Source organism: Lingula anatina, chromosome 4 (assembly GCF_051362555.1).
Source record: "Lingula anatina isolate TDL-2025a chromosome 4, LinAna3.0, whole genome shotgun sequence".
NCBI classification, from domain to species: Eukaryota; Metazoa; Brachiopoda; class Lingulata; order Lingulida; family Lingulidae; genus Lingula; species Lingula anatina.
Window position 1 is genome coordinate 8,111,162 of NC_141770.1, and position 15,461 is coordinate 8,126,622.

General features: G+C 37.7%; 2 protein-coding genes across 5 annotated transcripts in view; both read right to left on the reverse strand.

The window, feature by feature from the left end:
* Positions 1-1,385: 1,385 nt before the first annotated feature.
* Positions 1,386-2,516, reverse strand: LOC106150774 (octopamine receptor beta-2R-like). The gene has a single exon (XM_013523757.2). The coding sequence runs from the start codon at positions 2,514-2,516 to the stop codon at positions 1,386-1,388; it is 1,131 nt and encodes a 376-aa protein (XP_013379211.2).
* A 2,721-nt stretch (positions 2,517-5,237) lies between these two features.
* Positions 5,238-15,461, reverse strand: part of LOC106150780 (uncharacterized) — a 77,053-nt gene continuing 66,829 nt past the window's right edge. For all 4 annotated transcript variants that reach the window (XM_087012285.1, XM_087012287.1, XM_087012286.1 and 1 more), the window contains 7 exons: positions 13,247-13,440; positions 12,467-12,589; positions 10,679-10,747; positions 9,768-9,866; positions 9,295-9,438; positions 8,810-8,902; positions 5,238-7,945 (listed from right to left, as the gene is read on the reverse strand). In XM_087012285.1, the coding sequence (XP_086868411.1) occupies positions 7,766-7,945; positions 8,810-8,902; positions 9,295-9,438; positions 9,768-9,866; positions 10,679-10,747; positions 12,467-12,589; positions 13,247-13,440 (902 nt within the window). In that variant the 3' untranslated portion in view covers positions 5,238-7,765. The remainder of the gene's footprint in view (positions 7,946-8,809; positions 8,903-9,294; positions 9,439-9,767; positions 9,867-10,678; positions 10,748-12,466; positions 12,590-13,246; positions 13,441-15,461) is intronic.

Below are 15,461 nucleotides of genomic sequence, written 5' to 3' on the forward strand. Positions count from 1 at the left end.
CTGGAAATCGTTATAACTCTAAAGATAGAATATCGCTAGTGCCATGACATTGGACTGCCTACTATGAAGTGATTGTTCCCGTCGCTAGGGTAGAACATATCCAGGGTGACTCTCCCCCCAGGGTGACCCCCCCCTCCCCCCCCCCCCCCCCCCGAAAAAAAAAATTATTAAATCCCACAAAGTTTCGCGACGTATGCAAGTGTGCCTATAATGCCTCGGAAGCCGTTTGGAGCATATTTTTTAAAAAGAACATAACTTTTATGCTTAGCGACCAAGGTAACTGAAAGTTTGGGTAATGATTTTACACATACTGAAGTGTAAGTCAAGCAAATTTCTTGGTATTTGATTGACCCTTGTAGGATTTAATAAATTTTTATGGGTTCTGTTTGTTTGTGTCACAGAGAGATATATCTGCTCGTGAACGAGAGTGTCTCAACATCGGCCCACAAATTATTTTGCACCCCCCTGTCATGATTGATTTAATGGTATTTATATCGGCAATTACTTTGCGCTGATATTTCACTACAAAATGAAAAATAAAATAAAAATTCCCTCATTATTAAAACAATAGGTACAAGATGTGGACTGAAGATAAAATTCCATTGCTTTCCAACATTTCTTTTATTCATATTGTTACAACATCTATCACTACAGGTTGATTTCTATTCTTCGTATTTATATATAATTAGAACGCCACTTTTAATTCACTATAATAAATATCATATAAACATTGCTTACTGCTTAATTAAATTTCTTTCTTCTCACGCAAATCTACATGCAAACATATTTCTTCTCTCGAATAACTGAAACATGATATATTGTTTACAACAACATCGCATCCGTTGACTGACAGACTTCAATAATTTCGATTTCAAGTTAACTATTGTATTACAGGAAACGACAGTCATTATTTCCACAAATAACTTAAATCAGCTAATACCACTGCAGGGGCGGATCCAGAGCTATTTTCTGACAGTCTTCCAAATTATCTTTGTTGATCCATCCTCATTTTTGACCGTCTTCTGACAGAAAATTAGATACCCATCAATGTAAACTTGAAAATCTGACCGTTTTCCGGAAGACCCAGAAGACGGCCTCAATCCGCCCCTGGCCCACCTCACAGATGCAGTCTGGGAGGGTATTTTAAACAAGACAAATTCAGAGGCGCACCTCGACCTACCCTTCACTACAGAGGTACTCTTCTTTCCCTTCTCTACCACCCTAAACAGAGTTACGTTACAACCGAAACGTGAATAAAAAAAAAAGAATTTTAATATCCTTGTGCCGTATATGTTTGGGTACAATTGCCCTCGTCTCTGGAAAGGTAGACCCTTCTCTCCTTGAGAGAAAGAGAGAGAGAGAGAGAGAGAGAGAGAGAAAGAGATTCAACCAAGACATTTGATAGTACGCTTGCATGCATCTCTGAATCTTTTGCTCATGAAAGCATACACAATGGGGTTAATACCAGAGTTCAATTCCGACATTTCAACAGCGACTACTCTCAGGACTTCCAGACACGTTGAACTTCGGCCCAGGTTCTTGGTCGCTATGTACACAGCGGTGTAAGGCAGCCATGACATCATAAATACAAACATTATGGTGCCCGTCATCTTGGCCAGCCGTACCTGGGACTCCCATTGGTGTTTCGTGAGTCCCCTGAATCCGGGTGATCGGCTGGTATCCTTCAGATCCTTTGACTTGTTCAAACTCCAAACCCTGCCAGAAGCTCTCGTAGGACGAGAGGAAATATCAACTTTAGGCAATGCGGTCTCTGCTGTCGATTCTGTTGTCATCTCAGTCATCTGCGCCGACCAGACGGCAATTTTTCTTCTTTGCTTGGTGACCGAGACTATGATAACCAAATACAAGACACACGATGTGATGAAGGAAATTGGGATGTGGGGAAGGAGGACGTACGTCATGAAGTCATGGTAGACATTGTCAGCACGGCACTGGCTCCCCGGCACCCATCGGCTCACCCAAAACACCGGCAGGACACCCAGAATGGCAGCGTATACCCAACAACCGACGGCAATCCCATTGGTCAGACGGCGCGTGAGCCTGGCAGAGAACTTTCGTGAGCTGCACAAGACGAGGCAGCGTTCTGCGGCTATCACCGGCGTGTGGAGTAGAGACAGCCCGTGCATGAAGACCATGGTGGATACCTGGCCGAGACAGGCGTACCTGCTGAACAGCACAGCTCGGCGGAGCTCGGGGACCAGTCGAGTTAGGTGCTTCATGACGATGCCGTAGGGAATGGCGACGAGTCCACAAAAGATGTCCGTCAGTGCCAAACTGAAGATGAGAACATCGGTGTTTGTAACGTTCTGAGGCTTCGTCTTGATGAAAGTAATAATGACCGTGGAATTGGAAAGGATGGTCCAGAGGGCGATGGAGAATTCGACTGTAGCGAAGGCTATCACGGCGCTCTGTGGCAATGCCATATACCAGTCAGTAGTGTCCGTCCGAATATCGTTCACATGCGATTCCGTGGCATTATAAGTGGAGTTATCCATTTTGCTTTCTACGAGAGTTATTTTAAAGAAAATTTGCACCACAAAGTTGCACAAATTTGTATTACTGTCCGTTTTTTTTATGTAGTACAACGGGACTCGGGGAAACTGGAGTAGACGAAGATCCGTGTGGTTTCTCCCGCACGTAAAAACTAATATGATGTTCCTTTCACACCGAGAATAAACGTTGCTGCTATATTAACACCTTTCACCTACGTTAATTTACAGAAAGTTATATAGGTAGCTGTCATGCCCAAGATTGGTGACGGTCAAACGCAGCATGAACATGATTTTTCTTGAAAACTTATGCAGTAACAAGACGACGGAAATCTGGAACACTGGAAAGTAGATGTTTTTTTTTTTTTCGTTCAACGCGAGGGGCCATCTCAGCTTTTAAGCAGATAAAAGATTTGAATAATGTGTCAAATTTGCAGGGTTAGCATTTAATACAAGTTTAAAAATACGCCTTTATAATTTTTTCAAAGGCAAGAGTGTTTTGTCTGCTTGTTTTTGGCATACATTTTAGTTTTGTGTCAAACGATAGTGATATACTTCAAATTTTGATCAGGCACCTCTGAGGCTAAGATGAAGGAAGTGAAGTTCGAAAATGGGCTTAATCGGGTTATTTTATCAGATAGTTTCCCCCTTAGCATGTTTTTAGCGTGTAATCCGCTGAGTGTGGGGCGGATATCCTTTGCTACATACCAAAATAGTTGAATATTTCGGAAGTTAGAGATATAATTATTATTTCCGTGATAAATTGTCACAATATTAATTGATATACAGCTGGCTGTGGCAGTGGCCAATAAACACTTTTCAAGTTCTGTAAGAACTTCCACCATCTAAGCATCAGCATCGGTCATCAACGTAAACTACAGCCTGATTTGTCGTCAAAAGACATGGTAAAGTAAAAAAAAAAAAAAAACTTCAAAACCCGAGTTTCCATAGGAACAATCAACACCAGACTCCTGAATCATGGCTTTCGTCAAGGAGTGCTCCTAAGAAATTCTTTTTGATCCAACAGAAGAAAACCGATGCTAAAAAGGGACCAAACAATTGACTTCAAAGTGCCATCAAGTGTGCCACTGGGGACGTACGTACCTGATTTATTGATGAGGCGCTAGTTCATGGTATTGCTATCAGACTCCATGTTTTATGTAAAGTTTGAAAACTGTGAAACTGTACATGTTTGAAAACCTATGCTTCCTTGAGCATGGGATTTGCTTTTCCCTATAAAATGCCGATGATTTATATTACCAAATTCATCCTTGATAACGAGAAGACTTTAAAACGGAAATAAAACACGAAAATTCGAAGCTAAAACATGATTATAAAACCTTAATGGCCTGGTTGAATAGTACGATTTGTCTTAGTTTGAATTCAGTGAAATCACAGATGAAATATTTTAGCAAGAGTGTGGATGTGGGCATCGGTCAGTACATTAACAGTTTTTCCTGGTTAGAATTGAACACGGCTGCCAGAAAAATTTTCATGAATGTCATCAATAATGCCTAGTTTCAGTTCTCTGTCTAATGCACGTTTTACCACATGAACCACATGTAATGCAACTTGTCATTCGAAGAACTAAACATAGAGCGCATTCAGGTCAAGTGATTCGCGGACTAACTGATCCGCCGACTAAATATGGCCGAACCCACTTAAAAGCAGCGCCGCTTAAACCCCTGATTGTCTCCGGCCTCCGCAGGCGCCATTAAACGGTCTTAATCTCGTCTCCGAGGTTTAATTGCAATGCCCCTGCAGCGACGGCACGCGCGGATGCGGGGAGGCCATCAGGAATTAGTCGGCGCTGCTTTAAAATAGCTCGGCCATATTTATTCCGCGGATCTGTTAGTCAGCGAATCAACGTGTTCTGAATGCCCTCATAAATGCATACTTTTTATCCATTGCTCTTACTCCTTGGGATAGCGCGTAAGGGGAAGATCAGAGCCCCATAACTCGGAGGCATCGCGTATTGCGAATAGCGATATCACATAGAGGCTACAATGTATTATATAGGGCGAGTAAGGGCGTGTTATGGAATCGAGACGCTTGCGCTCGGTCGATGCTTTCAAGTAACGGGGCCCTGGTGCTGTTTGCAAGAACTAATTGCCAAGAGATAACCATGTGGATTCTTGAAATGGTCCCATATTTTTTTTTTATAATTCAACGACTTCATACTCACGTGTGTTTAAACGTGGAGCTAGCTGACTTTTGGTATGTAACTTATCCTCAATTAAAACAAAGAAGTAACATTATCTTATCTGCGAGAGACGGCATTAGTTCTTTAAAAATAGATGTTCCATCCGCGTACGCATGTCATTGTGTATTTCAAATAATCAGTCTTATTGCTATCACCTATCTTTTTAAAGATATCATTATCTTATCATTATTAACATCCTCTAGTGATGTAGCTCTCCTGAATCTCGGTAATCCATACTGTCGCACTAATAAAAAGAACTCTGCTTGCGGCAGATTTGTACCGAGTCATCTATTTGTAATTTTCACCTTTAGAAACGTATTGCAAATATAAAGAGCTGTTTCTGACAACAAAATTAACCTCTTAATTTCAATTTTACTTAATAATTCGGAGAAGCATGGGACAGCCTCGGGTGCCCAATTCACAAAAGACACCGTGTCTGCACATAAAAACAAACATTTCAGTTTCATTTCGAAGTGTGTTTTGTTCAGGGTCGCAGCTGAAAACAACACAAACACAACAAGATATTCAGTGAGACACTTTCAACTTTTAATTCAATTTCATAGTCACTTTTATCACCATAGGCAATCAAATATTTACAGAAATCTATTCGGCTTTTCACCTTACATATGGCCTTGCTAGCTCTTGTCATTAAATTTACCTACATTGAACAGGTCCAGCAGACACAATTATCTTTGGACCCAAAAGGACTCAGGACCTTAAAAAGGTCAGAATGACCAGTCCTGGCAAAATGAATAACCATGCAAAGTAATATACAAATGGACAATGATACAATGACTTCTACTTTCTTGGTGAAAGTACCATATTGTTACAATATACAACATATGTACATATCTATGCTAGCAAGGTGTTTTGGGGTACCTTATATATATTTATATACTTAAAAAAAAAAAAGAAATTGACCAAGGTCAATTTTCCCACACATCATTTTCTTTGCTGTTGTCAAAACTTTTAATCTATGCAAAACCAGATTTGCAAAAAGCTTCAACTTTAAATTGAAACATCCATGTTTACAATAGCAGTGGATACATTTGTTTAAAAAGTGATCACCAGTTACTATAGAGGGCGCTGTCTATAGCATTCTTATAAGACAATACCAATCAAAACATCAAACTTCTAACAGCTTTAAAACCATGTCAACCACAAATGTGACAAAAAATAACGGAATAAAAAAATCCAATGTTAACATTAACACCAAAGAATGTAAAACTCTTATTATCTAGGAGACTAATACAAAGTCCTTCAAAGCTGGAAAAACTCTCACTTCACTCAATTATTCTTAATCTGAAGAAAAAACTAGGCCCCAATGCTCTGTTCCATGATAACTTTTCTACACATGCCCCAAGCTTTTTATAACATTCTAATTAAGAAATATGGTAACTTGTGAATATTGAAGTCATTCAGGTTTTACTTCAAATAACTCATTTCACAAACCTTTCTGACCTTAAAATGGCCTAAGTATTAAAAAAAATTAATAATAGTATTGGTAATTAATAATAAGTCATTTAAAAACAAACCCGCCTTTCATAAATTCATCTGAGACAGTTCTAAATGTAACCTCTTTTCTCCTCAAACTTGACACTTAAAATTAAAGCCACTTTTACTAAATTGTTACTGATATTCAAACTCTGCTGCAGTATGACAAGTAAATCTTAACCACTTCATTCTGAATGCTTGACAATGATGTTAATTTAGTAACAGCAATGTGGACAATCAAGTTGCATGTGGATCCCCCCCCCCCCAAAAAAAAATAATAAAATAAATAAAATAAATAAATAAATAAATAAAGTAAAAAAATAAATTAATTAAATTCAAAATAAGAAAACCTTGACTATTTTAAAGCAACCCTCAACACAACTCAGGCATGCAGTCACCACCTCCACAGACCACAAGCACCTGTCCTCGTAGAAAATCAAAAACTCTTAAACCAGTAATGTTCCTTGAAACTGCATGCTATGTGAACCAGTATGGTATGTGAACCACGTATATGGTATGTGAACCACGTATATGGTATGTGAACCACGTATATGGTATGTAAACCATGTATATGGTATATGAAACTGCATGGTATGTGAACCAGTTGTTGTGGTTAACACCCAAGTTTCCATAATAACTTATTAAAATAAAGCTGAACTGGGCTACAGGCAATGTTCAGTACTACTTGAAATATTTCAGATGAATTCTCAATAGACAATACTACAAGACTCATCTCATGAACTTTTTTAAAAACTTAATCATTCACCCACAATGAAAGTTTCCACACAAAAAGTCCACCATTCATTCCAGATAAGGTAATCTGGTCACATTGTATCAATTTTCTCAGGCATGGTGCAGGAGTCTCTCTCTCTCTGTGTCACAGCTTTTACTTGTAAAAGGCACTCTTTGGGTTAACTTCTCCAAACCTTCTCTTACAGGTTATCTCCACAAATCTCCAACACAACTTGCAAAAGTCAGAAACTGTCGTCTTTCAAATTTCTAGTTGGCTTCAAGTCCAACCTTGTAAGCAGAAGCTTCTATTCAGTGTTTCACTATACCAGTGGTGATGTCAAAACTACGGTAAAAACTTGCAAAATTTTGTCACTTTAAAAAAATTAATTAAGATCTTTAAATGCCTGAATCCGACTTGGTGTTTTTAGGTGACAAACTTCTCAAAATGATTGAGAGGCCCATTTTCAAACTTGGTGAAATTTTCAAAGTGAAAATAATTACGATGGCGAAAAATCATCTTCTGCCAAATTTCCAAGACCAACTAAATTTTCAAGTTTTTACCACAACATGCAATCTTTATCTTTCATAACAACCATTTCTGTCAATGTGTCTTGCTTAGTCTCAGAGGCAGAACCCATGGCGGACTTTATTTCCCCATCACAGTTTAAGCTCACACTGTTAAAACGCTGTCAAGGCATTCATTTTTCAGCTTCAATCTTTCACAAGTCTTCCCCCTGCTAACAACAGCATTTCCTCGCAGCCCGACTCATCAATATAGTAGTAACTGGACATCCAAAAAACATCCCTTTCCCTGTGCATACATCTGTCATGCTGGCAAAAGATCAAAATCGTCATTCACTTGGACCATTGGCACATGTAGCTCGTCAATACTCGGACGCTTTTTGTTGTCGCAGAGTCCACACTCCATCAGCTTTAACTCCCAGTCCATCTTCTGCACAGCGTACAGGGACTCCGCCTCGTGATGGTGCCGTGACAGCAGCGCCTCCTACCAAAGTGAAAAAAGATAGATATACTCAGTCATGTTGTTTACTGTAAGTTTATTCTACCGAGGCCGCGTTCAGAAGAGTGTATTAACTAGTCCGCGGGTCAAATATGTCTGACATACTTGAACACCTCCCCATAGGGAATTTATATTCAGTGTCTACAAGCAGATTAGACAACAAGCTTTTTAGTGGGTGGCCATATTTGACCAGCGGACAAGTAAGTCCACTGTTCTGAATGGGGCCTGACATTATTAGGCACTTTTCACGTAATGCTGTACATTTCTGAGAGATAGATAACTTAATAAAGCATGATCTTCAGGTAAGACAGATGCAGCCAGTTGATTTGATTTATTTTGATTGGTATACTGGGGTATGAGACAGAGAGTAGGCTAAAGCCAGACTTTTTGAAAATGCCAGTCTCTCAAGTCTGTTGATAAACATTCCGGCCACTAATGCATAGGAGTATGTTAAACCTTTAAGTCCTTATTGATGTACTTCCTTTTTTTTTTCATGAATACATATTTTTGCCTTGATTATAAGAATATTTCACAGAAGGATAAAAGGATACTCTACTCTCTGTAACCCTATAAAAGAGTGACAGACACTTGTTCGAAAAGTTTTGCTGCTGTAACAGCTGCCATCTCATCAAATGGTAATTTACTACTGTTAATGTATATTGATCCCAACATACACACTACAAGCAATAACACAGCTTGAGTAGGTGGTACTTTTTCATATCTTTCATCCATATCTTGCACTTAACAAAACAACACAGATTTCATCAAATGGTAATTTACTGTTGTTAAAGAATATTGCTTTTGATATATATAGTTCAAGCAATAACGGCAAGTTCAAGTACCGCTTACCTTTACTTTTTCATATTTATCATCCACATCTTGCAGCCAAGAAATTAACTGGCGTCCAGTGTATCTGGCTCTTGATGTCTTATCTTTCTCTTCCTAGAAAGTGGACAGACCATTGATCAGCATATTAAGTATATATACCACATTTTCTATGTACCAGACATATCTCACTATATAAGATGAACAGCTACATCTGTCTTTTCTTATACTTAAATTCACTTCACTTTACTTCTACAATACACTTTTCATCATTTCATGAACACACCATGTATAGATTTTTTTTAAATAAAAATAAATTTTAAGTAAATACTATTTTTAACCATTTTTCTAAAACAAGGCACCAATTTTATTTGACATGTATTTAGTAACTGATAATATACACAGGATGGCATTTAGCTTCATGTTATAAAATCTGTACTTCATCAAAAAATTGGTTGAAAATTATGGCAGCAAATAAAGTGGTTAAAAATTGTCCATTTTCTTCTTACCTGCTCAGCATCCAGCATGTAATAGACGTCCTCATCACGGAGAATAGTACAGGCGCTGAGAGGGACGCTCTGATTGGCCATAGCCCTGGCCGCCCTGCCGTGCGCCCGTATCCTCTCCTGCTCAATGGACAACATCAGCTTCTCCTGGAAAGGCAATGCCACAGTACAAATTGTGTTAGGTGTGCTTTGGTAAACAATTGTGTTACACATGGATGTGACTGGGCTTTGGCTCAACTGCTGCACTCACAAGAGGCCTGGCCTATGCTGCATACTAGCTTAAATGTACTGAATCTAGAACTTCTAGTCCAGTTTTACATCAGGGAATGTTTTTTTATTGATTGGTGATAATTCTTTATAACAGTTGCATAACTCTGGGAAGTCTTTAACCTTTGTGTGTGTGTGTGGGTGTGTGTGAGAGAGAGAGAGAGAGAGAGAGGGAGAGAGAGAGAGAGAGAGAGAGGTATTATACTTACTCTTTCTATAAGATGCTGTAACCGTAGTCTATATCTTTCTTTCTCCTGGTCCTCAAACATGGACTTCATTGGCGCTTCTATAGAGTTTGGAGGAGACAACTGAAAACAGATATATATATATAAGATAAGAGATAAGAGTTTATTCAGCCATTAATATATAAATATAAAATTCATATAAAAATGGAAATGGACTGCTATTCGGGTTACAAATTATAAATAAATAAGTTATAAATAAATAAATTATTAATTTCCATTTTTGTTGTTAAAATAAGACACAGCAGATGGGTAAAAACTCTTTAAAAACCTTTTAGATCCCTTAAAAGTTAAAAGCCTGCAGTTGCTCGGTAAAAATTTAAAAAGCCCATGTGCGGGGTGGGTATAGTCAGACATGATTTTCTTTGTTTTTGTTACTGATCTATTAGTATAGATGGCACCTAGAGAGGGGAGTTATATGAATTAAATAGGGGCTTGACTTCAACTACCAATCACAGTTACAAAATCATTAAACAAGACTTTCAAGAAACAATATTTTATAACATGGCGACTACAAAGGCTTTAAAAAATGGCTTGCAAACTTGGGCAGTAAACTTATTGTTTACATTCCATTTTTACTATCATCCACATTACAATGGCATGAGGTGGTCTTTGGGACAAATATATGAAAGAGTGCAACTTGGTTACTTAATTCAACCTTTTTTGATAATAGCCACTACAGAGAAAAGTATCTTTGATCCTTAAAATATCAAGTCTGAAGTCCCACTTCTCCCCCCCTCTCTCACACACACACACACACACACACACACACACACACACACACACACACACACACACACACACACACACACACACACACACACACACACACACACACACACACACACACAGAGAGGTAAAATGAGGATATATCTTGCCTTTTCTATATTTTGCTTTGTTGGCTCTGGTTTCGCTGTCACAGTGGCAGAAGGGGCAGCAGGAGAGAGCTAGAGAAAGAGAGAAAAATGACAGAATTAGTCCAAAAATATCAGCTACCTCTATTTGTTCATCATATTTTGGGGTTAAAAAAAGACTCCCATTGCTGGGGGGAATGCATTAAGACATGGAACAGCCATTAATATAGGTAATAAAAATTTCATGAATAGCTATAAAGGTGGGACTCAGTCCAATTCTCATCTCACAAAAGTGGTCATAAATTTGGTTAAAAATGATTTTCTCCAAGAGAATATTTGAGCTTTAGTAGAGTACAGCGTTTATTTGCAGATATAAGGGTTTTATATAAATCATGAAATCAAGTGCAGATTTACCCTAGGTTTTAATTGTCCAGTTCAAAGGTCTATTTTCACTAATCTGGTTTTGAGGTAATTAATAATTGTAAGAAATCAATGTTATTTTTAACTAAAGCAATGCTCTATGATATGCAAATAGATATATTTCTATGTCAGTCTAATGCAGAATAAGTTCACTATCTATTTATATACTATTAAAAAAAACCTTTACCAAGAGTGTTCTCAACTAGTTATGCGCCACTATTACAACAATAATCCTAATATTATGAGTCACTGCATGACACAAGAAAAACATTACTCAGAAAAGAGATTATCAATGATTAAAAAAAAAAAAGCATTTGAGACGGAAATGCCTAAATGTCAAACAGACCTAACCCAGAGAAAGAGTGCAGCATTGCAGGAAATAACACAAGTAGTAGTCATGGTAACCAAGTTGCTATGGTGACACCTACAGAAAGGCTGGTGACAAACTAGTAGTCTTTCAATTGATGTCATGTGCACACAAAGTTTTGCTTCCTTCAAATATATTTATCACGCAGCATAAGAAATCTTGATTTAGGAATCTATTTATATTTCAACAACAAATGGGCCACAAATATGGCTGAAAGGCTCAAGATGATAAAATCCAGGTAAACTTAAAAGACAAATACATTGCTTCTATATTAACTTCGCATAAAAGTGCACTTTCCTTTCTGAAAGATATGTTCACAAAAAACACAAAAAAAAAAAAAAAAAAAAAAAACAAATCATCTCATTTTGTTTTGATAGAACTTAGACTGGGTTTCCATACCTAAATCGACCTAACAGGATCAGTCCAGACATGCTGAAACTGTCGGTCCGATCAGTCATGTCTGGCAAAATTTGTCTGGACCAGTAAAAAATTGGACTTAGTCGGTCCAAAGGACCAACAAGAGTTTTAAGAGCCACCATTTTGAATTTACAGTCATCATTCCACATAATTCACTAAAAAATTATATAAAGCCCAAAGCATTTTTTCAATCCATTTCAACCTACCACATTCACAAATAAAGTAAGCTACCTAATCCTAGTATTCGTCTAAAAAAAAAAGGGTGATTTTCGGTCTGGCAAAAATCCATTCTGTCCGGCAAATTTTTCATTACTGCCGGTCCAAATGTCCAGCCATTATGAAAAGTTTTCAGCATGTCTGCAGTCAATCTCCAAGGGGTTTTCTCGCTAAATTGCTTTTAGCTTAAAGTACTTAGATGTCTGGCACACCTACTGAAGCTGCTCAACGAGAGTTAAACACCCTCTATCAGTTTCAGTAGGCATGACAGACATCCAAGCCGCATTGGTTGATTGCAATTTAATGAGAATCCCCTGGGAGATAGACTGATCCAAAGTTAGTACGATAAGGCCTGGGAATGGTCTCTATGAGCCACAACTTGGGGGACCTACCGTTGGCACTGAAAGCTTGACTTTCTCTTTGATCATGTAATTTCGGTTGCTCAGCAAATAGTCATGGAAACCTTGGGGTGCCTTAGGCTGAACAACAAACATGTGTTCTCTTCGTTTGGCAATCTGAGAGAGAAATAAAAAAAAATACAAACTTGTCAAATCTATCATGTCAAACTAAGGTGACTTTATTCTAATCTTAACCTTATGTTTTATTTATTATAAAGTAATGACATTTCTTTATCTAGGTTAATTAATGTAAATCTTCCAGTCTCACTTTAAAAAAAAAAAAAAAAAACCTTATCATATTGTGAACATCTGTAAGTTTGTGAACCTGCGTGTCCATCTTTCTATAGCAGTAATCAAACAGTATTGAATATGATTTCTATATGTTTTCACATTTTAATAGATTAACCAGAGCAGTTGAATTTTCAGTGATGTCATCTAATAAGAAAGACATTATCTCCCTCCCAACCCTTAAGCACCAAAAAATCTATTACCCTGGATTTGAGTTGATTTACCTTGATCTTTTTCCCAGTGAAAAAAATATAAATAAATAAATTTTATAAGTCTTACCACATCGAGTAAAAAGGAAAATATTGCATTATATTGCATTCTAAATACCATAATTCCTACCCGTTTTCTAATCTGTAAATAAAGCACCAAAACATCCCAAGTTTCAGTTGCTTTACCTTGGTCTTTTTCAAAGTGAAAAAAAAATCACAGAAGTCTTACTACATAAGTAAAAAGGAAAACATTCCATTTAAATATAATGATCCCTACCTGTTTTCTAATTTGTAGATAAAGCTGGTATGGATTCACTGGCTTCTCCATGGAGGTGGGAGGGGGGATGGCCACCGGTTCCGTCTGGGGTGGGGGATCGGGGCGGGGCCGTAATTTTCTCTTTCTGGGGTGGATGTATTCTATCTCAGACTTGGACTGGTTGTCTTGGGAACTGCTGTCACCGTTCTGAGATGCTGCAGGAAAGAAAATGAGATAATGTGTTAGATCTTTGTTCAATCTTTAAAGCTAAAAGGGGTGAATATCTGAAGCTTAAATATTCCTTGATCCATATTAGAGAGAGAGACATTGTTATCTGCTATTTGAGAGAGAGAGAGAGAGAGAGAGAGAGAGAGAGAGAGAGAGAGAGAGAGAGAGAGAGAGAGAGAGAGAGAGGGGGGGAAGGGTCTCTGCTACTTTTTGCCAAAGGAAATGAAAAACCAGCTGCCATTAAATTATACTCCACATCGCCATTTTGAAAACTGATAAATCTAGAATAAGTAGGTGTAGCTGAATTCGATGCTGAGAAAATAAAAACTACTGCATAGACAGTTGCCATTTAAACTACGCAAATGTCAGAATCTGTTTGCACTTTACATAGGAAATTCTACTGGTTCAGTAACTTGAAGGCGGTCAGGTCATATGAAAGACTTGCCCTGCTAATATGGGCTATACATTTCATAGCCACTATAGAAGAGGATGTGAAGAAGAAATTTAAAGACTCAACTTGCTGTAGGATATTCTCTATATATAAAAAAGGTCACCTTGTATATGCAATTTGTACAAACCAGGCCTTCAATTATATCATCAAGACTCACTTCAATATTCCTCTCTTGCAGAAAATCAAAAGAGCAAATCATTTTCTAATGGCTACTCTACAGAAAGTTATGACCTAGACTGTACACTGCACTAATATTGTTCTATATTAGGACGATTAGATCTGTCCTTGTCAGGTGAAAAACAACACAACACGCACATTTCCTGTATCTCAACGGCATCACAAACATCTGTCTTGAGAATAAGAAGAGATGGACATATTTCAGAGCCAAAAGAAAGGAAATACCGATCTAAATAAATTTTTATATTTTTCTAAATAACAAATAGGTATGTGACACCATTGACGTAAGGCCAATATGTCTTGAAATATTTCAAACAGTAAAGCAAAATGATGTAATTTCCCAACCACGATCTCTATCACAATATTAATTCAGATTTCTTTCCAAGTATCTTCTGCTAGTAATCGATATAACAAGTTTCACAATGCTCTCACTTAAAGCTGTAATTCAGTTGCCTCGGAGTTGGTTCTCTGATTAAATTTTACTGCGATAATCATTGCTCACCCTTCATTCCAACGACAACTGGAAAAATAACCGGAACCACTGTAAAACACCTCTCTTTCAATTTTAAGAAGAAATTTCTGTCTGACAACTCTTCTCACATTTTTTCTGCTGCTCAGTTCGTCTAGTTCGCCATAGTATACACACATCGATTAATTCTCCATGAAGTCTTGTTGCCATGGAAACTGATTTGCAATTGATAGGAACTGCTGTGTCCTTTCACTTTTGATCTTTTCGTTCATTATATCTTATTACCACACAGAACAGTGTGAAACTTAATTGCCACTACCACAACTGTGTAAGGAAGGTTATCTTTTTTATGACTTATTATTTCTGAAACACTTCCCATTTACATTACAGGTAGGAGAAGAAAAAAATTAAGAGAAATTTTGATTGTCTAAATAATTGCCTTTTTGTAATTATTTAAGTAGATAGTAAGACTCATCTACACTGAACAGTTTTATTATGTTACAGCATATACAACAATTTTGTCAGTTTTACATCAACTTACAGTCAATTATGAGTCATAATTTCAATCTTTTTTTCTGCTTTGGCTATTGAGAGGCCAATCTGTGTGTGTGTGTGTTTGTGTGTATGTCTGTCTCTCTCTCTCTCTCTGTGTGTGTGTGTGTGTGTGTGAGTGAGAGAGAGAGAGAGAGAGAGAGAGAGAGAGAGACAGACACACAAACACACACACACACAGATTGGCCTCTTATTAAAACCCCCGCCTACAGTAATATCACTTAGTTCAGGCAAAAACAGCCAAGCTGTGCATCGTTCTAATGAGGTAGAAGATCCCTCCATTGAAGCTGATACTGAAAACTCCACTTTTAAATTACAGAGGCTAGACAAAACAGGGCATGTAGTGCATATAGCTCTGT